Genomic DNA, 26,834 nt, shown 5'->3' with positions numbered 1-26,834 from the left:
ATTAACCTGTAGTTTGATTTTGTTGCCCCGCATGGGGTGAGTGATGGTGTTACCCTCCATGATATTGTTGCAATTACTACAGTTTCTGCATGGGATAGTGCCTTTAAAGGTTATTAAAGGTTTTGTGAGAGTAGGTTTCTTTATGATTTCACCGAGATTTTTAGCTCTGGTAAATGCAAATGTGGGTTCATCCTGGAAGATGTTATTGAAGTCCAGTTCTGTTTTGAGCATACACCAATGTCTTTTGATGATTTTCTTGAATTGTGGAGTGATAGTAGAATATTTACTCACGCATGTGATTTTAGTTGTTTTTACACTTTTTTGAGAAGAGAGTAACATCTGCCTGTTCTTGGCTGTGGCTCTTTTGTGGGCATCCTGTAACACCTCATTTGGGTATCCTCGTTTCTTAAATTTGTCAATCATGATTAGTGCTTGTGTCTTAGATTCCTTCGGGTCTGAGACAATCCTTTGTACGCGGAGTAATTGTGAATATGGTAAGTGTTGTTTGAGAGGGGTAGGATGGAAACTTTGGTAGGCAAGCAAATTGTTTCGATCAGTTGTCTTGGTGTATAGAGTAGTTTCAAACTTATCACCTATTTTAAGGATGGTTACATCCAGGTAATTAATTTGTTTCTCATGTACTACATGAGTAAATTGAATCCTTGGATCAATCAGGTTTAGTAGTTGGATGTTGTTGATCAATTGGTCTTCTGTATCTTTCCACAGGATAAAGATATCGTCTATATATCGCAGATATAGACGTAACCCTTGTTGCCATTGGGGATTTTGTAGAATGTATTTATTCTCATACTGGTGCATGAAAATGTTCGCGTATGCTGGGGCTGCTGGATTTCCCATGGCGGTGCCAGACTTTTGTAGGAACCATTTATCCTCCCATTTAAAGAAGCTGTGCATCAATGTGAAATTGAGTAATTCCAGTAGAAATATTTTCGTCATATTCCATCTGAAGTAAGGCAGTTTCCACGGCCTCTATCCCTAATGAGTGGGGTATAGAGGTGTACAGTGCTTGTACATCAATGGTACACATGAGTATCTTTTCGTTGGAGTCCAATTTCACGTTATCCAACTTATTTAAAAAATCTGTAGTGTCTTTAATGAAAGAGTTCATGTTGATCAATTTACTCATGTAGTACATGAGAAACAAATTAATTACCTGGATGTAACCATCCTTAAAATAGGTGATAAGTTTGAAACTACTCTATACACCAAGACAACTGATCGAAACAATTTGCTTGCCTACCAAAGTTTACATCCTACCCCTCTCAAACAACACTTACCATATTCACAATTACTCCGCGTACAAAGGATTGTCTCAGACCCGAAGGAATCTAAGACACAAGCACTAATCATGATTGACAAATTTAAGAAACGAGGATACCCAAATGAGGTGTTACAGGATGCCCACAAAAGAGCCACAGCCAAGAACAGGCAGATGTTACTCTCTTCTCAAAAAAGTGTAAAAACAACTAAAATCACATGCGTGAGTAAATATTCTACTATCACTCCACAATTCAAGAAAATCATCAAAAGACATTGGTGTATGCTCAAAACAGAACTGGACTTCAATAACATCTTCCAGGATGAACCCACATTTGCATTTACCAGAGCTAAAAATCTCGGTGAAATCATAAAGAAACCTACTCTCACAAAACCTTTAATAACCTTTAAAGGCACTATCCCATGCAGAAACTGTAGTAATTGCAACAATATCATGGAGGGTAACACCATCACTCACCCCATGCGGGGCAACAAAATCAAACTACAGGTTAATGGTACCTGCGACACAAAAAACATTATTTATATGCTAAAATGCCCATGCGGAAAAGCTTATGTGGGACAAACTGAACGTAAACTAAAAACAAGATTAACTGAACACAAAAGTAATATAAGAACAAAAGTGTTTAAATCAGCGGTTGCCAACCATTTCATTGAACAAAATCATCAGATTAACCAGATCAGAGCATGTATATTGGAAATTGTGGAAAAAAATGAAGAGAGAGATAATAGAAAGACTTTATTGACACGTGAAAATCACTGGATATTCCACTTGCAAACCCTGCGTCCTCAGGGGATAAATGAAAGAACTGAATTTAGTTGTTATTTATAAATCCATTAATATTCTGTCATGATTATGTTAATTGTACATTATGATACACTGTTTCCGTGGTATAATATATTGTAACTATCATCATTGTCATTAAGTGTTAGTATTGCTTAGTATGAAACACACATATAGACACTGGCCCTTTAACTGATACATGCGCGACTTTAAAACATCGTAGTACAGCCCACACGCGTCACACGCCAACTTGCATCGCGCTGAGAACGTTCTGCTTACAGCGCTGATAGAATTCAGTTTCCTGCATATTCGGTAAGAAGGAATTACGTTTAAATGCTTGTAACCCACCCGAAGCAGCTTGCACTCATTTAATACCGGAACCGCGAGCATTTGCTTTAAGCGCTTACAAACATTTGTCGGCTAATGTGCTACGCCACTTAACCTGTCTGTAAGTTGAAATAGTAACGTTACCACGTTACGTTTAATGCTTGCAGCCCACTTGAGGCAATTTGAACCTTTTTAACATTAGAACCGCTAAAATTGGTTTAAAGCGTCAACGAATGCTTGTTAGTTAACGCGCTGCGCTAGCCAATCTGACTGTGAGATTAATTTGTAATGTTACTAGGCTCCAGTTAACAGCAGAAAAAACACGTACGCATTTGGTTTTAACAACGGAAAATAATCCATACGCGTAAATGTAAATGGCTACTTCAATTGTCGAACGTAACATAGTATGTATATCACTTGATGGTGCCAGATAATATGTGACAAAGATTTAGTGAGTTAAACATTGTTTGTTTTTGAAGAATTATTAGTGATAGATACCACTCTTTGTTTCATAGATTTCCCAGATGAAGGCCAGCAGGCCGAAATGCATTGGAATAGGAATATATGGATTGTTGGGAACACATGGATTGTTGTAAAAGGAATTGAATACCAAGTATAAACTATTGAATACTTCCATGAATATATCTTCATAAGTATGAATAAAATATTGCAATGAAGAGCAACTTCAAGTTTGGAAAACTTTATTGATCAAAATTTGCTGGTGAATCCAGCACACCAAAAATCAGTGCCCTTTGTGACACTAGCACTGACCAGCGCTAGTGCTTTCCTCTGTTCATAGCATATACTCCAAAGCAGGGAGTAAACGAAGGAGCACGATTTACGCCTTTAACCTAAAGATTACCTTGGAGCTGTGCACGACTATCCTCTAAATCCTCTCTCCTTTCACCATTTTCGCCATCTGTTTCTCCTCTCAGCCCTTCTCTGTTGGTTTCTTCCCTCAGCTTTTCTCGAATACCTTTCCTTTTCCAGAGACTGAGAGAGAGCTGTATTTTTATCTCACACATATGGTAATCTTGCCTTTGTGCAAGCATAGTGCTGCCAATAGAAGGTTGACCAGGGCCAGATAATTCTCCCTGCACTCCTTCTGACCGCAGAGACCGTTTTGCCCCATCTGTACTTCGGATGTTGTGCCTCATCACGGATTCATCCGTTTCTTATATCAACTCGTATTTCAATACTCCTTTTATTTCTTAGAGACAATCTGCCTTGAGAAAGCCCTTGATCTGTTGGCCACACGAGTGAAACATGTGTCGGCTGTTTGATTGGTCTAAAAATACGATATTTAAACCCAACATTAGACTTAAAGATTCGTTTTTTCCCAGGAATCTGTAGATATAACTGTAGATAACCCTCCCTGATGGTAATCCCTTTCCTGCACTGCTGCAGGCTACCAGATGACACCCTGTCACAAAGGAGCTAGTGTTCCACTCCCCTGCGTTAGCTGAACAACCTTATGCATTCTAGTAGTTTTTAGTTCTCGTTCACTTCTGTTGACCTATTCCAACTGATCCACCCGAAAACTAATATTTTTAACAGAAAAGCCTAGGAGTGGTGAACTGCGTCCCTGTTGTCCTGGATTCATCTTCCACCTCATGTTACAGTGTTGCAGCTAATGCAGCAGCAAGATTGTTGCAAAACAGAATCTGCAGAGAGGGTCACATTTGTTGCAGAGACCCATCAGGCTTCTAATCATATGGTGAAAATGTATATTAAGGTTGGCAGGTCTGCTGAATCCCATGTGATGAGTATATACACAGGCCATGATTATGAGTGGCTTAGTTCATTCCAACCCGTTCGTAAACCCCTGTTTAGGCAGGATTGGGATTATGAGTTGAAAGCTATTTACATATTCAGTAATTATCGAATACGGTAAATACCTCAAGCTTCGTTACAATTTGGGAGGTCGAACCTGCTGAAATTTAACAGGAGAAATGTGTACGGCATTTACCGTACCATGTGGATTTTGGTGCGTTAAACACCAAAATCTGCATGTTGTTCCCCACAAACGTGTAATAGGCACTATTTATCGCGTCTGATAAGTTACGTATCCCGTGGCATTATTATTTATCATGTGCGCTAAATAGCACCTACATCAGTAATCAGGGACACAGTCACACAGTAGTTGTGTGACACAACAGAGAGCTCATGCTTCCCTTCATAGAGAGCAAAGGATTTACTCACTTGAAGTTGGTGGGGGGGGGGGGCAGTAACTGTGACATATTGTGGTCTTGTTTGTTCAGCGCTGAGATGGCCAGCCAATACTTTGTTTCGCTGAAGGGAGATCTGACAAAAAAATTCTGTCTGGTTCTTGTTTTCTGCCTTTTATCTACTCCAGTACCCAAGATAAAGGCTGTCAAACATCCGCCCAGTAGGGGAAGTACTTGTGTGGAAGCCCTTTCGTCACTCTAAGGGGCGGGTATCTGTCCATTGAAAAAACCTCATATCCCTCTGCATTTTCACTTAGCCTGTGGCCTTAACTTCCTGAAAACAACCCCAAATCAGAGCAGGGCCTTTAATTTTAAAGGCCAGCAGATTAATATTAGTTAGAAAACCCTCCATAATTAATCGAATTGAGTAAATGGGGGCTCATTAAACCGTCCTGCAGAACCCGCCTCTTGGAGCTGCACCAATCACTGCCACAAAATAGCACACTATGCAGCAAAGGGAGTACTCCCCACTCAAAAGGACACCATTCACAAATATGTTTCAAGTGTCCGCCTCCAGTAAGTCATCACGTTGCAAGTCTATTTTTCCATTTTTATCTCCATTTGCGCTTTAGTTATTGCAGACCTTGAAATGTAAACTTTCGACCAGTTTACTGTTACAAAGGAGTGGCAGGAGCTGAACTGTATGTTGTTCCTCATTCAGAGGGTTATTGTCAAACTATCTCTTTAATAGCCTTTTAAGCAAAGTGCACCTCTTCTGCTATGTCACCAATAGGACCCAGAAAATCATCAATTGAATGCAAGGAAAACGAGCGTATGGTTACACACAAGCATATCCACAAATGCAAAAAAAATAATAATCAAGCACTGCATCATTGGAGGCTTGCCCCGCATAGACCGTTTTAGAGCGATTTGTTTGGTACTCTCTTTGTTAGTGTAAGAGTGTAGAAGTCTTAGTTTTTACAATGGAAATGTGTTCTAGTTTAAGCTGTTGCTTTGAGAGCAGATAATTAGGAGAAAGGAAGGCAATCGGGTGATGGGCTATTTGCTGGTGATGTCTTTGGATTGGGCACAGTTTTTATTTTGGAAAGTTGAAGAAATTGGGAGGCGACAATACTTTGGAAGGGCATTTCTTCTTGAGTCATTTTACAGAGCCACAGTGCTCATAATGGAGACAAAGCAGTGTACTGTGTTGAAAATAGCAGCAGGAGATAGACACATGCTATAAAACCGATTGGCTGTTGAATAGCATGTCTAGATGATTTGCTGGCCCAAACTAGTCGCCATTTGCCTTTAGTGCCTCCTCTCCAGTTGTTTATCTTTTATGTTAAATATGCTGTGTTGAAAAGGATATTAAAAGCCTTACAAGGAAAATCTGCGTAACCCACTCAATCACCTTTCTCTTGTTTCTTTTATTTTCAATGTATAGCATCAGGCAGCCAAGCTAACCAGGACATTATGTCACATCGTAAAGATGGCATTTTCGTCAGAAACCAGTCCAACAGCAGTCAGCCATCCGGGACAAAAAGTCCACCACCGCAGCCAGAGACCAAGGGTGGAGCCAATCGGCTCTTGGGGACAGGAAATCCAGCACAGAAAGCGGAATTTGGGAGCAGCATCAGTTATCCCTCTAGGAAAGGAAGTACTCCTGAACATTCTGAGAACAGACAGGGACGATGGAACTGTGATTGAGTCCTAGGAGCACCACAAGCATCGTGTGGGACTGAGTCCGAAGACTGGTCAAAATACAGATGTACGTCAATGGTTTATGAATGGGAGAGACCACGGAAAGGAACTCCCAAAAAGCTTATAGGCAAATTTTACACGTTCCAGTTGCCGTCAAAAGGTTTGACACACACAATGCTCTGTGGAGAAGAGGTAATCTCAGGGGACTATGATTGTACTTCATTAGGAGACATATGGTCTATTTGAAATTCAAGATCCATATCTGTGGCGGCACGGCCTACATTACCAAGACCATCAGTGGTTTGCAAAGACTGATACATTTTCCGACATAGAGAGCACAAACAGGAAAAAGAATCCGAATGTTGTGCTATCTCCTTCCGGGCAGCCAGCACTACATCAGCTTCCTAGTGACATCCACACAGCTGCTGGTTATCTTTTTATGTTTAGAAACAATTTACTTTCACAGTTGCCACTTCCAACACTCCTTTCACCATTAGGTTTCTTTTTCTACTAGACAGTGTCTGGGGCTGTGTTGTTTGTTTTTGAAACCATGCCTTTAACCATGGGGACTGAATTTGTGTTGGGGAGTCAGAAACAATAATGTCTTTGACCTCTTAAGGGTAACCCTGCAAGCGCTGGTACTGGTTTACATCAAACACGTGTGATGTTGGGAAGACCATTTACAACATTTGTGTGGTGTGTTTTAGGTACAAGGTCCTACAAGTGCCATGGTATAGAAAGCCAACAAAGAACCCAATAAAACTGAGACATGGCCAACCAGAATCTACAACGCGTTCCTTGAGTGTTGCTCATCAACATGGCACCTGGGCAGGGGGGTGTCACATTGGTCCTGGCATCCACAGTGATGACACTATGCCAGGTGCTATCCAATGAAAAGGAAAACCCCCTCCTGTTCTGCTTCCCTTTTCAACTAAGGACAGCAGACACAGTCTGCACACAGAGCTAATGGACAGAGCTGATGTCTATTGGTTCGTAGGTGTTTAACACAATGGTGAAGGCAGTGGTTATTGCTGGGCGTAAAATGTGATCCTGGTTACAGCTGCACCATGTCATTAATCTGCACAATTGTTCAAATATTATCACTATGTTTTTATAATGGTGGAAATGCGATTTCTGGTAACACTATTGTTTGTTGCAATATTATACTGTATGTATATATTTTTTGTTTTGTTTAATAATTTGAGAAGTTTAAGCCCGGGTTCCCCGGAGAGGTCAATTACAGGCCCACAATGCTGTGTGAATGAGAGCTCGTGAACCCTCGAAATAGGCACTCAAGGCACACAAACCACACCAGAATGTTAACATAAGCATCCTTCACTTTCTTTATAGATGGATGCAAGGTTTAACTCGAAAGGGCAAGTCCGGTACACCTGGCATGCGGGAGAAGATGATAGCGGTGTATAATATGTTCTATGTTGAAACTTGTAATGGATAGTGTAAAGGTTGCTACTCAAGACAATGCAACTCATCTGCTGATAACAATACGTCCATTGCCCATCTGTGAGTGGCTTACCCAGCTCCCATCCGGCACGAGCTGGCCCCGCCTGCCATACAGGGTGCCTCCAGTTGAGCCGCACGGTATGAATGAGATCAAGTTTCTCTGATTTGTGGCCTTGAGCAGATTGTGTAGTGTGTCAAGTAAAGGGGGTTCCCTCCAAAAGTCAGGGGTGACAGTGTTAACGTTGTGCTGCAATCGGATATAGAGAAATATATCCGATGGGGTCGGCACCTCGTCTGCGAATAACCCTTTGTGGGAGACAAACGACTCATCCGGGTAAAGATTGGCCAACGTGGAGACCCCAACTTTAAGAAACATGTGTCTATAAGCTGCTTCATGTGTGACTGGAAAGGTGGGATGATAAGGCAATATAATCAAAGGAGAGAAAAGCAGCGGCTTGGCGAGCCTCTTAGCCAATTTATACCATGTCATAGTTGTACAGCCAACCGTGGAGTCTAGTGATGGCGTAGATGTTACCCGCAAACCCAGGTAAGAAGATGGGAGCCATGTATCCCTGTTCTGTGTCCAGATGTGGCAAAGAGGGGGTGGGTGGGTACCAATGGGTCACATAGTACACCTGAGCACATTAAAAAAAAAAAGCCTTCCCTTGAGAAAGACAGAGTGAGGGTATTTCACTGGAGACGTGGTTGTTTCCCCGCCCAGCATAATCAGTTGGGATTTTAACACTTTAAAGAAGTGTCGATCGGCGAGTAAGTGATATTCAGATATAAATACAGAATCTTTGGCAGGACAACTATCTTCATGAGTGAGACACGACCTCCCAAAGATATGGGCAATGAGATTCAACGGGTAATGCTGTCTGTGATAGTAGAGAGAGCTGTGCCATAGTTTGCCTGGATTAACTCACTCTGATCCCTAGTAACCACTATCCCCAAATAATTATTCTCAGAATCACACTATTTCAGTGGAAACTCAGAAGTTAACTGCATTGTGGATGGGGTGAGGGGGAATACAACACATTTTCCCAAACCCCCCAAACTGTACTAATTCACGTAGCACCCCATTCAAGCTTTCCAGGGGTTTTAAGTATATCATGACATGGTCTGCATGTAAGAACAAGAGCAAATGTCTAGTAGGATATCCAAGAGCATAGTTGTGGTGATGTTGCCGAAGCTTGGCAGCTGGCGGCTCGACTGCCAGCTCAAAAAGCAATGATGAAAGGGGACACTTCTGTCTAGTGCCCCAAGTGATGGAGAAAAGGTCCGAGTTAGTACCATTAATCTCTACCCTAGCAGCTAGCTGGGAATAAAGGAGGGCTATCCATGATAAAAAAGGAAGAAGGAAGACCCATGCACCACAATACAATTGCAAAGTATTCCCACTCCAGTGAGTGAAATGCCTTGGTGGCATCAAGAAACACTGCTACTCCAGCAACATCTGGATCTATGTCCTGCAGCAGTTCAAACAGAGTGCGCAAATTGTGGAATGTTGCTCTCCCAGGAATAAAACCGGACTGGTCCGATCAAACCAGGAATGTCATGAGGAGTTTTAGGCGATTAGCTAGGGTATTTACAACTAATTTGGCATCACAATTAATAAGGGATAGAGGGCGGTAAGATTTGCAATTTGTAAGACGTTTACTGGGCTTGAGTAAAGTGAAGATCATTGCTTCCCTCATGGAGGGTGGGAGTAAACCAGAGATCTTCGCCTCCTGATACACAGATTCCAGAATAGGTAGTAACGTATCGATCTGTGTCTTCTAGAAATCTGCAGGCAGACTGTCAGGTCCAGGGGTCCCACCGGACTTCATCTACATTATTGCCTCCCGGATTTCATTGTCTTCTCTATCAGCAGATAGAAATTCTCTGTGCGCATCACTCAACGAGCCCAGCGCTACTTCCTTGAGGTAGGCCTCTTTCGCTGCCCCATATTTGCCACAGTACAGACATTCCCCCTCAGTCTGTCAAGGCCTTCCTGATTCTACCAGATATCTCAGGGTCCTCAGAGCTGCCCACTGTGTCTCCAGGGGTTTATTATCTATCACTAGCCCTTTCAAATGATCTGTAATAGAGCACAAACCGCACCTGCTACACACAGTGACCTTGAAAGCCTCCCAGATCATGCCCTTTTCAGGTACCGAGTCCTTATTTCTGTTGAAGAAATCTACAATCTCCTGTCTCAAATCCTCGCGGAAAGGAGCATCTAATATCAACATGGGAGAGAGCCTCCAGAAGGCATACTAGGACTAGAGTGTCGTGGGTGGGTGGGTGGGGCATAGCATCAGTACGCCCGGGAAGCAATCTGAATATATGCACGGCAGATGTGTAACCCGTTCACCCATGTACCCAAACCCCTAGTTGTGCGTCAGTAGTCCTGCCTAGATCAGCTGGTATCTACACCAGAGTAAAAGGTGTCCTCCTATACCGAAGCATCCAGCATGTCATTCTCCTCCATTGTGCCACAGAGGTGACAGGCTGCAGTGCTATGATGAGAGGTGGGGGTATGAGATCTAGCAAGAGCCGAGATCAGAGCAACATTAAAATTCCCACCCCAGAGCATGTGGGTGGAACTAATGTCTACAATTTGCCCCTATAGCCTATCGAAGAAAGTGGCATGATCAGTATTTTGCCCTTAACAATTAACTATGGTTACGGATACTGAGACAGACCAGCAGAGGCAAGCAGAACCAAGGTCCCGCAAAAAGGTACAACTGTCACTGAGTCGCTCGGGAGCAGTAGTGATCTTTCCCCAAAAGTGTCCACTTGACAAACGGCATATTTATAAGGCGTGATGGGGTCTTCTGGGGCCGGATTGTGACGGATATGTTCCCCGAACTGTAGGAGCCCCACGGTGTGGCCACCTTGCTTGCCTGTTCTCTAGTGCCTCTAGAAATGACCAAATAATTAATACCAATTCAACCGATAAACGAAGAAGTAATTCAGAATGTTTCTGGGCCCCTTATCCATACATCTACAAGATTTTCATAATAGGCCTATTTTACAAAACATAGGTTCCAAGGATAATATGGCCCTTAGAAGCGCCATAATGGTGTGCTGTGGAACTCTGAGAAACTAGGATCAAAGCTAGATCTTCTCAAAAATGTAAGTATGTGTCCCAGAAACAGACCAGTTCCACCCTGTTGTTTGATATGTGTGTGAAATGGCGCCTAAGTTGTTTCTCATTTCTGTACGTTGCCCACTAGTATAACGGTACGTTTTACAGATTGTGAATATCAACCATATTTTAGCCGTCCATCCATTTGTAGGAGGAGAAACGGGATCTCCAAAATTCAGCCAATGGGATTTGGGCTGCAATGAATAACTAGTTCCCTCTGGGTAATCTAGAGGTTTTCAGATTCATCTCCTTTATATGGCAGTGCTAGTGGCTGATGCCCAATTGCAACTTCATTCCAGTGATTTCGTTACTTTTAAAAGTCAAAATCATCCAAAAGGGCTGAATAACCGGACATCCACATCACATGAGGCATTGTGCCCCTCTGTTCTACATTTCCAACATTCTGTGGGGAACCAAACATTCCACAAAGACGAGTGGGAGTTAGGTACCTTGCATAATAACTTTATATCAATTCTCTCGGTATTGAAAGCATAGGAAGCCCGCTTCCAGATTTGAAGCCATGAGGTCACCGCTATTTCTTTCCCAATTCCTCCTCCCATTTAATGGCATATTGCCGTTTAACCGAGGTTGCGGGTCCTGCTAAATATTGGTATAATCTATTAACACCTTTTTTTTTTTTGACTCGCGTTCTTTCAGTAAAGATTCTACAAATTCCTACATCTGTTTTTTTTTTTGTTGGTTTTTTTTTAGAATCCTCCCTTATGGCTATTCCTCTTTGGTAACCAGTGGTGATCCAATGTAATAACTGTGTGCAGCGAAAGGAATTGCATCCCAGCATTGCTAGCCCACTGTATCTAATGTGAGAACCTTTACTTTTTCAAACAGGCCCCCCAATTTGACCATGTCGCATTCAAACTACTTGCGGAAAATCATATCAGTCACTCCAGGAAGAAACTCCAGATTATTCCGTATAAGGCTAATTGAAGATGGATACATAGTAACTCCACCTCCTAAGTCTACAGTGTTCCAAAGCATTAATGTCATTTGTGTACGTTCCAATGGCATCCTATATTCTCTCAATCTCAGGGAGAGCCATGGTAATATGTGTATCTGAATGAGACGTGTTAGTGATAGATTTCTTACCTTATAATATCCCCAGGCATCAGACTGGATCCGGAAAGTTTTCATCAAAACCCTGCGCATCGGCAGGCGTCGTCATGTGGCTCCGCGTATGTCGCTGACGTCAGTTCTTTCTTTTTCCGCGCCAGCAAGCGCAGATCCGGAGAGAGTGGTACCCCCAGTCAATTTTTGACTGTGTTTTTTGGGACTTTTGTCTCTGTTCTTTTGAGTCTTTGACTCCTGGTTTATAGGGATGCCCTGTTTTAAGTCTTACGAGGCTTGTCCCCGCATGATGTCGGTGACGGACCCGCACCGCAAGTGTCTCAACTGCCTGGGGCGCGACCACCACCCCTCGTCGTGCCCCGACTGCCGGGTCATGACTCCAAAAATTTTGCGGGAGCGGTCCCGAAAGTTGCTTTTAGGCCCAGGAGTCGGCTTCGCGCAGTTCAAGGTCCTGGTCCCGTGGGAGGTCGAGGGACCGGTCGCGGAGCCGCCACCATCGTTCGACGAAGTCTTCGCACTCTGGGTCAGGTAGGACGAAGCACAAGAAGTCGAAGAAGCGGCGACACTCTTCGCCTTCCCCTAGCGCGACACAGCTGAGGGTGCGGGTGGTGCCACCCCCGTGGCTCCGGAGGAGCCTAGGCAGTTGCCGACGGCCTACCCGCCTTTCCCGGGTCCGTCGGCGACTCTGGCCCAGCTGCAGGAGTTCCTGTCTGCTATGGCCTGCCTTTTTGGCCCGTCTGGCCCCGCCGACGCGCCTTCGAGCCCCGCGGACCTGACCGGGGGTCCTCGCCTTCCTTCATTGCTGGCTCTGGCCCGACCTCGTCGATGGCGCCGCCCTCTGTGCCGCTAGACCCCCCCGTTGATCCATGCCTGAATCACAGCCGATGCCGATTGACCTCATTCCACCGACATCGGTGGCGCCGGCCGGCCAACGCCATCCCCGGCTTCCACCCCGACATGGATACAGTGCCAGAAGAGTGATGACCAACGCCGATGGGGAATTTATATCCCGTTATCCACCCACCTTCTTTTCCACCTGCTCTGCAGGTTATGGAGGACTGGGAGGGGTCTGAAGACCCTCTCACAGCCCAATGCGAGTTGGAGCTGGACTGGGAAGAGGATTTGGAGGACGCAGGTGGACTGGATTTTTCTCCAGAACCTGGCGCACTGTCTCCTTCTACCGTGGCTACGGAGGAGGGCGGTACTTATTCAGAGGTGTTGCGTAGGGCGGCCGAGGCTCTTTACCTCGTGCTCCCTACAGTGGTCGTTAGGACTAACCTCCTGACAAAAGTGCTTTGGCCTGCGTCTTCCTCTGCGGAGCCGCTGCTGCCCTTCAATGACGCACTTTCAGACTTTCTTTTGGGCTCCAGTGAATAGGAACGTGGCCCGACGCCATCGCCCAGCCCCGGGCAACCCCATTTTTCTCTCCCAACACCCTAATCCTGAGAGCTTGGTTGTCCAAGCCTCTGCGTCCCCCAGCGCATTCCCTTCCGCACCTCTGGACAGGGAATCTAAGAAACAGGTGCAATTTGGGAAGAAGATTTTCTCTTCCGCCAGTTCAGGGCTGCGGTCTGTGAACACTTCATACCTCTTGGGCCGTTATTCCCACTCTGTGTGGGATACGGTGGCACAGTTGCTGCCTCAGTGTCCGGAGGAGGCCTGGACAGTGCTCTCTCAAGCTATTGCTGAGCGGAGAGATGCAGCTAAGTTCGTGATTTGTTGTGGCCTTGACACCGTCGAGTCGCTAGGCAGAGCGATTTCCACGACAGTGGCTCTATGTCGTCATGCCTGGCTGAGGATGACTAGCTTTTCAGGAGATGTCCAGAACACTCTGATGGACATGCCCTATGATGGCACTTGCCTTTTTGGTGACAAGGCGGATAGTGCGTTGGAGTGCTTTAAGGACTCACGAGCTACGGCTACGTCCTTAGGCCTGTGGGCTACATGCACTCCTTTGGCGTCTGCCTTTCATGGTCAAGGAAGGGGCACCCAGACACGTTCGTTTCAGAGCCACAGGCCTGCGCAGCCGCGGATCTGGGAACCGCTGAGGTGGGTCACGGGGCCAGAGGGTGGGTCAGTCCACTACCTCCCCCGCCACCACTGCCTCAAAACCTTCCTAGTCCAGTCTTCAGGCCCACCAAACGCCAGTGGGCAGCAGGATTCACCATCACCTCCCCCACTGGCGCACCACGGACAGGTGGGTTTTACAGATAGTCCGAAGGAGCTACTCCCTCCCCTTCGAGACTACCCCTCCAGCCATGCCACCTCAGTACCACCGCATGTCGGGGATCACTTGGCACTTCTCCAGCAGGAAGTTGCAGCCCTCTTGGCCAAGGGGTCCAAATCAAGTGTGTTCCAACGCCAGAAGTAGGTCGTGGTTGTTATTCCCACTACTTCTTGATTCCAAAGAAGGACAAGGGCCTGCGTCCTATCTTAGACCTTCGGAACGTCAATCACTTCCTCCGGAAGAAGTTCAAGATGCTCACACTTGCTCAGGTCTTGTCTGCCCTAGACCCCAAGACTGGATGGTGGCGTTGGACTTGCAGGATGCTCACTTTCATATCCCCGTCCTGCCGGCCCACACGCGTTACCTGCGATTCACAGTAGGTCACGAGCACTTTCAGATCACTGTGCTCCCTTTTGGCCTTACCAGCGCCCCTCGGGTGTTCACAAAAGTGATGGCGGTGGTCCCAGCTCATCTGCGCATATAAGGGGTTTCAGTCTTACCCTATCTCAACGACTGGTTGTTGAAGGCGGGCTCGCCCTAGGCAAATGTCTCCCATCTCCAGACTACGGCTGACCTCCTGCATTTGCTGGGGTTCTCCATCAACGTGCTGAAGTCACACCTGATTCCCTCTCAGAGGCTCCTCTTCATCAGAGCAGTTCTGGACACGGCGCAGTTTTGGGTTTATCCTCCCGAACAGTGAGTCCGGGACATTTGGGCTATGATTCCGCTCTTTCGGCCCTTGTCCTGGGTTTCAGTCACGATGGCCTTGAGGCTGTTGGGCCTCATGCATCCTGCTAACAAATCATGCCAGATGACATATGCGGGCTCTGCAGTGGGACCTGAAGTGCCAGTGGGCGCAGCATCAGGGCAACCTGTCCGAGTACGTCCAGATCTCGGAGGGCACTGCACAACAGTTGCAGTTGTGGCTCACGAACCAGCATTGGGTCAGCGGCCGATCACTCTCCCTTCCCCAACCGGAGACACATGGGAGAGGCGGAGATCAGAGGCCTCTGGTCTCTGGCGGAGTCCAGGCTCCATATCAACCTTCTGGAGCTCCAGGCGATCCTACTTGCACCTCTGTCAAGGGGAGAGTAGTGCAGGTGTTCACAGACAACACCACCGCCATGTGGTACTGCAACAAGCAACGCGGGGTGGGGTCGTGGACCCTATGTCAGGAGGCTCTGCGTCTCTGGACATGGCTGGAACGTCAAGGCATTTCCTTGGTGGTTCAACACTTGGCAGGTTCTTTGAACGCCAGGGCGGACGAACTCAGCCGCAGGTGCGTATGGATCACGAATGGCGTCTTCACTCGGAGGTAGTGCAAGGTCTCTTTCAACCGTGGGGAGAGCCTTGGTTAGATCTATTTGCCACCGAAGAGAACGAGCAATATCAGCAGTTCTGCGCGTTGGAATTTCCAAGGCAGCACTCGCTCGGTGACGCGTTTTGTCAGGAGTGGAGTTGCGGTCTGTTGTATGCCTTTCTGCCTATACCACTTCTGCCCAGAGTGCTGAAGATCATCAGGCACGACCGGGCCCAAGTCATTCTTGTGGCTCCGGACTGGGCTCGAAGAGTTTGGTATCCTGAGCTTCTCAGTATGAGTGTGGATCCCCCTATCCGACTGCCTCTTCAGGAGGATCTTCTGTCGCAGCAGCAGGGGACGGGCCTCCACCCGAACCTGTTCAGCCTCCACCTCCTTGCATGGAGATTGCGCGGTGACAGCTGATTCCATTTGACTTGCCTCCTGAAGTCTGTGATATCATTCTGGCAGCCAGGCGTCCCTCTACTAAATCGGTATACGCCTGCAGGTGGAACAAATTTGTGGCATGGGGCACAGCAAAGGCTGTGGATCCCTTTTCTGCCCCTCTTTCAGAAGTCCTTTTGTTCCTTCTGTCTTTGGCCCGGCAGGGCTCTGCTCTGGGCACTATTAAGGGCTACCTCTCTGCAATTTCGGCCTTTCTCAGGCTCCCTGATCAGCCCTCTCTTTTCAAGTCCCCTGTTGTAAATAGATTTCTCAAAGGCATTACTCACCTTTTCCCTCTATTCCTTTTGTGATGCCGCAGTGGGTCTTGAATCTGGTTCTTACTTATTAGTTGTGCGCTCCCTTTGAGCCGTTACACAATTGTCCTCTTCGTTTATTGACTTTGAAGACTGCTTTCCTGGTTGCCATCACCTCTTTTTCTGTCTATTCATCCGGACAAAGTTGTGTTTCGCACTCGTCCTTCCTTCTTGCAAAAGCTTGTTACTGCCTTTCACATCAGGCAAACTATCACCTTGCCCACTTTCTTTCCACCTCCGTATCCTTCCAGAGAGGAAGAGAGGCTCCACCGTCTGGATTCAAAACGTGCGCTCTCATTTTACCTGAATCTCACACAACAGTTCCGGGTTAATGACCAGCTCTTTGTTGGCTACGTAGGCGCCAAGAAAGGCCGGGCTGTACACAAGCGGACTATCTCCCGCTGGGTCGTCTTGTGTATTAAAGCCTGCAATTCTCTGGCTAAAAAGGGACCTCCGGTGGGGTTACACGCCCATTCTATCAGGGCTACAGCAGCTACTACTGCATTGGGACGTGGTGTCCCCCTGCAAAACATCTGTCAGGCAGTTACGTGGGCTTCGCTGCCCACTTTTACTAAGCCTTTTTACCTGGACAGCCAAGTCCAAAGAGACGGCTTCTATGGCCGTTCTGTTCTCCGTGACTTTCTGGTGTGATCTTGGTTCGCAGACCCACCACTGGGGTCGGTGTTGCTGGGGTATCTATTCCAAGGTAAAGAGTCTATCACTAACGTGTCTTTCAGATGCACACGTTACTTACCTTCGGTAATGATATATCGACATTAGTTAGTGATAGATTCCTTACCGCCCCACCCATCCTCCCCGTTCTGTGAACTGATTTCTAGGGCTGAGGTCTTCCCTTTCAGGGCCCTAGTTTCAATGCACAAGTGGTCAGTATCTTGCATGGCTCTGCGTTCCTGGCGCGGAAAGTCGTGTACAGAACTGACGTCAGTGCACGTGGGTGCGTCTAAGTAGCTCCAGTGACGTCATCTCGGTGACTACAACGCCAGTGACGTATGCGGAGCCACACGACGATGCCTACAGACGCGTAGGGGTACAGCTGACAAAAACTTTCTGGATCCAGTCTGACGCCTGGGGATATTCTAAGGTAAGGAATCTATCACTAACTAATGTCTCTTACAGATATATTGATACCGAAGGTAAGTAACTTGTGCATTGGTTTAGGTGAGAAGGCTGCTTCTAGCTTTACCACTAGCTTAGGACCTCCAGGCGTTGTAAGATCTATTAGAAGTCAAAGCTGGGTGGCACAAAGTATCTGTCAATTTGCAGAAAACCCAAGAGCCCCCCACCCCCCTTTATATCTCTCCTCCCCCCCCCGATATAGAGCTCTTTTGGATGTGCATGGACATTCAGCCTTCCAAGAAAAAGCTGCCAGTTTGTTCTGTATTTGCTGTAGTATGACGTTTGAGAATGTAAGTGACAAAGTCTGAGTAGTTTAGAATAATCTGGATATAAAAATTCATTTTGATGTAAGCAACTCTAACACACCACAATGTTTCGAATTTCCTCCATCTATATAGGTCCTGAAGGCGGACATCAGTGAGCGGAAGGCTATTGACCTCATGTAATTCTTGCTTCTGCACAGTATTTTAAGTCTTAAATTCCCTAGATTTTGTTGAAACCTCACGGTGTAATATTCCCAACAAACTGGCCTGTAGACTACCAAACACTACAGAGTTGGTATAATTAATTTGAAAGAATCTATATAATTTCTGAATAAGAACTGGGAGTGTCGCTTCGGGGCTAGTACCAAAGCATAAAATTTCGTCTGCAAATAAAACCACCTTATAGTTGGTATTATTATGCCTTCTATCGGGATTAGCATTTAAGATACTGACATCATTAATTAAATAAAACAAAGGATTGTAATACCTCCACAGTTGTAAGAAATATAATCAACCTATTTTTGCATTAGCGGTAATGCTATTCTCAGTAATGTGTTTTTTGTGTGCTCTTTATACAGAAAGGCTATTGCCAGGTGCCTCGAATAATAATTGCAGAAGTGTCAGAGCTGGCTCCTTGGACGATGCTATTATGGGGCTACAGAGCTGTGCAATCGAGAGAAAGGTCAGGGTCTCTAGCAGTCTGCACTCAGGGCACACAGCCCGCAGCTCAAATCTCGAGACCCTTCAAAAGGTCTTGGCAAATAAAGTCTATGAGCATTGGACAACAAGCATCAAATACAGTCACAAGTGTCATCAGTGCCTGCATGGCAAGGGGGCAGTCTCGGAATTCATACACGTACGCGGAGGTATGCCAATCTAAGAGTTTGGACCGACTTACAGGAGCAAGACCACAGTTTGTTCCACAAAGGTCCCCTTATCTCGCTGGCCCGCTAGCCAACCGGGTGATCGACGACCACGCAAGTTTAAGGGAACAACAAAGTAATTGATTACCAATCCGGTTTCAGGGCATGATGTAACACAGATACCTACATTACAAATAATTACAGATGATGCCTAGTTTAAGGGAGCAACAAAGAGACTGACTGCCAATCTGGTTTCCGGGCATGATCTAGCACAGACAAAAAATAACAGACAATGCCACATAAAAAGAAGACACCTGCTTCTAGACTTTACTGGACCTTTCAGACATAGCAACCTTCAACACTGTCAATATCCCACCCTGAAGTCTCAAATGGGATTGAAGGACAACCTCCTTTACTGGTGGTACTCCTTATCACACCAACAACAGTTCATGCACATCTTGATCAAGACAGGAGCCCCGTTTGCTCCACGCCCCTTCATGTGCAAACTTTACAAGTTACTTTATGTGGACTCTATTCACCAATACAAACATCATAGTAGAACAATAAAGCGATGAGAGACACATCTCTGCTTCAAAGTCCCCTCTGCTCCAAACGTCCGGTGCCTCAAACACTAACTGCACCTCATCCAGACCTGGAGGTCCATCACCCATCCAAAGTCCAACCACCTCACCACAGAACTATTCTCCAAGAACAAGGCAACCGCTATTGCTAACGTGGCTCAATGACTTGAACTTAGGCAGATTCGAAGCCCAACGTTCACTCAATGACAAATCACTCCAATTATGCATGTATACCAACCTTTTCTCAAGGACCACATTGACGGTAAACACAAGACAGCCTCATACCAGCTTCCTATACAGAAAAAAACAACTTCTTCAGAAAGCAAATTCAGAACTACTGTACAAGCCCCTATATTCTCATACCTGGATCCTGGCTTTGCCTTAATCCGAAAAGAAAAAAAAGTGGGGGGGAGGGGTGGCATAGACAATAGGACAGGGCAAAATGCAAGGTGCAGTATCCCAGGTGCATGTACAAGCATTGTGCCTGTTTTATCTGCTGTGAAGTATTACATTTTAAGCGTGTTGATTAAGGTACTTTTCTATTATCAAATTAAAGAACTAGGTTGGACATTCTGTTACTGTGCTACTGAGTGATTGTGGAGTGCTGAGTTTTGATACCTCCACAACACTTCCCTGAGAAGCCTGTTACTGTTCACCAGCGCTTCAACTGTGAGTCAAGTGCCGAGGGGCTTATAGGTTGCCCAGTTTGCAGAGATATAGTAGGACACACTACAGGAAATGAGAGGCAAATGACCCCCAGCCTCAACAGCTGAGGCCAGTGCCCTCTGCTTACCCTGTGGCATTCCCCCTCCCCCCAACGAGGTCTGATAAAGGGAGGAATGTCAGTTCCAGTTTTCTACAACAGAGCAATAAGTTATACTGTGCAGAATTGCCCACTATGCACAACGGGCTAGAAAGCTTAAAAACAAAATAGTCATACAAGGAACAAGTTTCTAACTACTTTCGGTAACTCTCTTTCAGGTGACTAACCACAGCTTGCTCACCTTGTGAATACCCCCAGGCCCCAGATTGGATCTAGAGACTTTTCGGAGTATTGCTCTCTCACTCCAGGAGGTCGAGTCGTGCAGCTCCACGTCAGCTTTGTCTTGCCCCAGAAGTGACATCGGAGCTATATATATCCACCCCCCAGCATGCTGATATTGGTTTCTTCCTTGACTGACCCCATCCTCGGACGTAAAGCTCAATAACTGATCAGATTTGGCAGTGTGCAGATCTCTAGATGAAGGTATTTTTATGTATGGAAAAAGAGACCAAAGGTGGTGAGTAATCTGCGATTAAAGTATCCACCAGAAAGAACATTACCAAAGGTAACTTCCGTTTGATACTCCCCCCCCCCCCCCCAGAAATTTAGATGTGAAACTCAAATATGAGCACAGGCACAAGCATCAGAGACAATGCAATAAAACGTGTAATACAAAGCAATCACTTTAAAGAGGCAACAACACAAAGCTAGAAAGAGCATACAATGGTCCTTGGTGAAAAATTAGACATTAATGAGATGAGATTTGCATAATCTATAGCTTGTACCAATATACATGACAAATCGTAGTTTTAAATTAGAAAAAAGACAATTGAGAAGATACAGAAAGAAAGGAGTAAAAGTAGAGAAATAAACAGGAAGGTTGACGGAGGATGGAGTTTGCATTCAAGCAGAGCTGCAATGTGATCGACATGGACTGCTCTTCCAAGTTATAGAGCTGAGGCAGAGGATGGATGTGTCTAGGAGAAGGGTGTAGTGAGCATGCAAATACAGATTATGGGGAGTTTATTTTTCTGAAGACAAACATCAATCGAGTAGCCTAATTTTCTAGGTGATGTAAGAGTGTGGGCTTTTTGAAAACATAAATTATCAGCGCCTTCGATAAACTAGAGCCAAGTCCACCAAGTGTGAAAGGAAATATTGACAGCCGTTTACCATCCAATATAATCAGCTTTGTGCTCATGACCAACCTTAGGTCACCAGGATTAAGAAGAGGGTTATCACTGCAGACATACCCAGTCAGGCTAGTGTTGAGTCAAATATTGATTATTTTATTAATGACATTTTGAACTTTAACACACAGTTGGGCTCCGATTTGCAAATTTTATGCATATAGGCCAATTTTGTGAAGTTTCAAAGGAGTCCAGAAGATGTTGTTTTAGACCACAATCTCGTTTAAGTGAGTGCCAGAGCAATTTTACTTTCAAAGGAGGGAAAATCCAGAATTTAGACCATGCAGATGACGGTATAGATCTGTTTCTTTGATGGGGACTTCTAAGCGCAGATTCCTCACCTTGTGAATACATACCAAAGCATTACCTCAAAAGGTGGTAGGTCTGTGGAATGGCTCAGATCAAAAAGTCCTGCCAGACCGAACAGTCAAAATTCCCATCCCGACTCACCCGACTATTAAGGCAATAGTGCTTCATGAACATGTGCAATGATGCTCACATAGTAGGCTGACAGATATGAAGGACAGGCACTTTGTGCCAGTGCAGTGGTAGCAGCCTATCACTGGAGGAATGAGCCCTCAAACCTTGTGGCGGATGCTTCTTATGCAATTCAAAGCACAACTTAAGAAAGAGGAGTATCCATTGTGATATAGTCCATTCCTGCAAAGTCTTGCATTTCTTTGCACCAGAGAACCCCACAAATGTCCACCGGATGATCCTTGGAACATCAATGTAAAAGCGCAACCTACTTTTGTGGTCCAAACAATGGAGTCTCTCTTTATCTTTTGAGGAATGATGCGGATCAAACCATGTTGGAAGAGCGATAGATTGTTTTACATGAAAGGGAATCACAAGACAGGAAGGGCGCTGCTCTTGTCCCTTGCACCAGTTTGTCGGGGAGCAAATAGGTGGTGTGGGGAGGTTGGACTGAAAGAGCCATAAGCTCACTCGTGCAAAGAGCAGAAGTAATAACAGTGAGAAAACCTGCTTTAAGAATCAAGAGACACAAAGGACAGTTGAACACTGCCTCAAATGTGGTACACATGAGGAATGTGAGAGCCAATTTAAGCTCCCACTGAGGCACCACAAAGGGATTGAATGAAACATGTAAGTACTTTCCCTTTAAGAAAGCACTACACAACAGGTTACTTTAACAGGGTCAATTTGTAAGGTAAATCCAAAAACGCAGAAAGGGCCAGGAAACAACCTTTAAAAGTGTCCACTGCAAGTTATTACTGGGCTAAAGTCAAAACAAAAAACAAGACATCTAACAGCTTTGCCAATAGTGGGTCCATATTGCGAGAACCACACCAAGCGATAAACCTATCACAGAACCTGACATAGATTTAGTAGATGGATGCCTAGCTATCAAAAGTATGTCCACTACTGTGGGGGAATGTCAAATGCAGTCAATTCCCACCACTCAGTCTCCATGTTTAGAGGTATAGATTGCACAGGCCACGGTGCAAGACTCTACCCTGTCCTGTTTTGCTGCAGTGACACAAGAAACTCACAAAGTGCAAGCCTGATCGTAGGATAGAAGCTAATGCCCAGAAGTTCTGGGTGCCATTCTGGAGCCACTAGGCTGACTTGTGCCTGCTTGTTCTTGATCTTCTTCACAACTCTGGGCGGCAGAGGCAGGAAGGCATACAAGGAGACCCAAGCTCCTCTCTAGGTGGAATGAGTCTCCAGGGTAGAATAGGTCTCCAAGGAAGAGCCTTCTAGGGAACTCCAGCGCACAAAAGTTTTGGCATTGCACATTCTGGACAGTGACAAAGACATTGAGCTGTTGCTGGAAGACGCCCTGGGCCAGCTGATTTTTTTCACCCTGACATTCAAAGATTCCATCAGATGGTTCACGATCAAGAAAATGCCAGATGATTCAGGCACGTCCAGAGGTAAAGGAACTCCTGGCACAGGACCCCACTCCACCCTCTATTTTTGCAACATCCCATTGTGGTAGTATTGAACAGGAGGACCTGAACAAGCCCCCCGAATCAGGAGAGCAAGATTAGGAGGAAAAGCTCTCTCACATCTTGGCCCGCAATACTGGAATGAACTTCCCCTACATTTAAGAGAATGTTCGAACCATCTTCATTTTAGAAAGTTACTTCAAACCATTTTGTTTTGCTTTTAAGTTCCACAGTTTCCCCATATGTAATTGATACGCGTCCAAAGTGCAGAGATACTCCTCGGAGTCGATTCTGGCGCTATACAAAACCAAAAATAAATAAAGCCTGCCCTTGATGGATAGTGGGAATGTTTTCAAGAACCAAGCAAATGGCCCACAACTACAAAAGGTTTATTTGGAGCTGGGTCTCTGCTGGGGAAACAGAGGTCTCTGACCTCCCCCTCTCTCCCAGGTAACCTCCCAAGTACAGCAGTGCTGAATTAAATCCTGCAGTCCGCTCTCGGTGGAGTGGGTAGAGAGAAGGAACTAACGCTCGTCCAATTGCAGTTTAGCAGCCACTCCTGCAAGCCTTTTGTAATTTCCTTAGAATCTGGAAGAATCCTACAGGTTCCCTTGGCGCTGAGCCCACTGAGACTTAAGGTCCTACTGCAGAGCCTGCATGTTCTATCTGGTGTAGCTGGCAAATAGGAGGTCACGAAATCTCAGAGCCCTTCTCACTGAGACCCAGGACCAAGATTAAAACAGTGGGATCATAGCCTGAATGTCCTGGACACATTGACCCACAGGAAAGACTCACAACAGCACCATATCTAGAATAGCTATTAGGAATGGGAGCAGCTGCAAAGGAGTCAAGTGTGGCTTTGGCACACTGATCAAGTACTGCAAAAATGTTAGGATTTTTGCTAACATCTGGAGGTGGTCTACGACTGACTGTGTCAATCCCGCATTCAACAGCCGGTTGTCAAGGTAGGGGAAGACTGGTATACCCAACCTGTAAAGATGTGCTGCGACCACTGCCAACACTTTGTGAACATCTGAGGGTCACTGTTGAGGCTGAAGGGGAGCACAGAAAACTGAAAATGCTCTTAGCCTACATTAAACCACAATGCCTGTGGAACTGCAAAACTGGAACAGGAAGATAAGGTGCCTGCCGATCCCTCACTGGCATCCAGTCTCATGGATCCAGAGCAGAGAGAACCAGGGCCAGCATGAGCATCTTGAATTAGTCGAAGTTGAGCGTGTGAAGATCTAAAATAGGACAAAGGCCTCCGTGCTTCTTCAGCAACAAGAAACAACATCCAGTCTCCATTCCCGCTCTCTAAACCCTCTCTAAAGCTCCCTTGTCCAAAAGAGCCATGACTTTCTGCTGCAAGATGTAGAAATGTCCCCTGAAAGCCACCTGATGTAGGTGGAATATGCGGCGGTCTGACAGGAAGGGCAGGGTGGAGCCCTGTTAGACTATTTGGAATACTCACTTGTCAGATGTAATGCTCTGCCATCCATAATAATAGTTTATTCTGCCCCCTACATAGTAGCCATGTGCCACCGAGGGCAATTGAAAGCATATAACTGCTGAAGGCAAACTAAAGCAGAGTGGAAGTTTCTAAGCCATACTCTTTTGAAAGCCTCAAAAAGGGCAGAATTGTTGATTATACTGTTGCATGGGGCAGCAAAGCAGAGGGAGAGCACTGTGGCCCTGCCTTCTTTCAAGCACTCCATTGCAGAGTGTGCTTTGTCTCCAAAGAGACGGGTGCCATCAAATGGCATATCTATTAAATACTCCTGGATGTCATCTGAAAATCCAGTCTCATCAACGAAGTGCCTCACTGGTAGCCACTGCCCTGCCTAAGTAATTGGTAGTGTCCAGTCCTGAATGACCTGTCTTGATGCATCTTGACCTTTCTGCATGATTTAAGGTAGGCTGAAGCAGAATTCATTGAGGACTGCTAGCAAGAGCTCGTTGACCATGTCCCACCATGCATGCACGCATCATCTAAGGAGACAGCTAGCTGAGAAAAATCTCCCTTCCCCAAAAGCCTCCAAACATTTTGACTCCCTTGGGCGGAGTCGTTGGAAAGGATTTTCGATCCATCCTATTTGTAGATGCATGGATCACTAAGTTCTCAGGCATGGGTTGCTGAGTGAAGAAGGCAGGATCAGCGGGGAGGGGTCTGTGGCATCTGGTCTCTTCTCTATTAACCAGCGGGCAAGAGCAGGGCTTGATCCAAGTGCTCATTAACATGTCTGTGAGGGCCTTATTAAAAAGTAGAAGTGGCTCTGTTGAAGCCTAGCCAGGCTGATAAATCTCTGTCAAAAGATTAGTTTTGACTTCTGTGGATGGTAGCCGCAAGCCTAAAACTTTGGCCCCTACCTGATTACTATAGCAAATGATGTAAATTCTTTGGTCTAGGGAACGGAAGAAGAACACAAGTTTGTGTCAGGGGAAGTGTCTTGTAAAACCTTAAGGAGCTAGTCATCATCCAAATTGTGGAATGCATCGTTCCCATCAGCTCCAATGTCATCGTCCAAGCCATATTGGCTGTGATCAGAATTGGAGCCAAAGATGTTGTTGAGTGCTGGTGGGTGACTCCTAGGTACCGGCAACAATCTGTCTGGGTTTGAATGAGGCTGGACCAGTTGCATCACGAGTTTCATGGAATACAACGTTGGTCGCGGTAGATCCAATTCAGGCTTGGAGTTGGCCCTTGAGTTGAAGTACTGGGAATTTTAAGCCCAGCGGTGCAGGGGAACACACCCTATGACTTCGGGTTCTTCCTGTTTCAGACCTACAGAAACACAGAGTCTTCTGGGTGAAGTCAAAGATCAGTTTATTGGCTGCAGACCAATTACAGGTATCCAAGAAGTACAACAGCGTGTATGTTCTTAGGAGACTGCTTAAAATCACAGAAACGGGCTTCTCCTTAAATACAAAATATCCTGCTTCAGGCATACATTCCTTGTTTTATGGCATGGTCATTCATATGTATACATTTCAAACGAAAAGGCAGAGTCATGATGACCATCCCACATTCCAGTTAAACCAGCCCACAATTATTTACCCAGCAAGGCTCAGATCCCACCTCAGATATCAACAGGCCCCAATAAACACGAGCCATCTCCTGTTTGGAAAACAAGCCATAAAGCAGGAATAGTCAGGTGCGAAAGAGATTAGCTGGAGGCTCGTGTAGGATGAAAAGGCTTTATGGTGTGTCAAGCCCTGATGCTAATCACAGGTGGCCGAAGGACGGGGAGCTCGTGGGACCGGACTGACCTGGGGCAGCGGAGCCAAGCTGCCCAGGTCACAGAGAAGTCAAAGGAAGGCACATGTGCTCTAAAAGGCCCGTATTTGCTTCCTGATGTGTAGCCTATGTGAGGGCAACCATAAGATGGCCACCGCTCTAAGATGGAACCCACGTAGTGATGTATAATAACGTATACACAGTGCATTCATAGCTAAAACGTTACACAAAGCACTTGTACATACCGCATTGACCATTCGCGGTTCGCTAATACCGGGATAGACAGGGGTAGGGCCCTGCCTCCTACGCGGTCCCAAATTCTAAAGTACGACAGACCCTCCTTTTGCCCTCACATAGGCAATAACTATACTCATTTCAATCCGAGTCTAGGTCAATATTCACGAAGTCATGGAGATGTTGCTGTAGCATCATCCTATTACTTAGCTCGTCCCTCGATACAGGTTTCCTTACACATAATGTAGCACAGAGGCCACATATTGCAGGAGCACACTGTATGCACAGACCGAACAGGAAAAGGATGGCTAAGATCATTCCAATGACCATCAGAATCTTCCAACCCCAGGCAGATATCAGTTCCCAGAACCACCCCACCAGTGACCAATCTCCTTTATCCACGTGTATGGATTC

The 26,834-nt window shown here is 45.8% G+C and overlaps 1 protein-coding gene across 1 annotated transcript in view; it reads left to right on the top strand.

Moving 5' to 3' along the window:
- Nucleotides 1–7,056, top strand: part of LOC146854897 (differentially expressed in FDCP 6 homolog) — a 354,648-nt gene extending 347,592 nt beyond the window's left edge. Inside the window, exon 12 of the mRNA XM_085652318.1 lies at nt 6,023–7,056. Within this exon, the coding sequence (XP_085508444.1) occupies nt 6,023–6,285 (263 nt within the window). The 3' untranslated portion in view covers nt 6,286–7,056. The remainder of the gene's footprint in view (nt 1–6,022) is intronic.
- The last annotated feature ends 19,778 nt before the right edge of the window (nt 7,057–26,834 follow it).

Source organism: Triturus cristatus, chromosome 4_1, assembly GCF_964204655.1.
Source record: "Triturus cristatus chromosome 4_1, aTriCri1.1, whole genome shotgun sequence".
NCBI lineage: Eukaryota > Metazoa > Chordata > Amphibia > Caudata > Salamandridae > Triturus > Triturus cristatus.
Note: the sequence above shows the minus strand (reverse complement) of the source record. Positions and strands in the feature narration are given on the sequence as shown.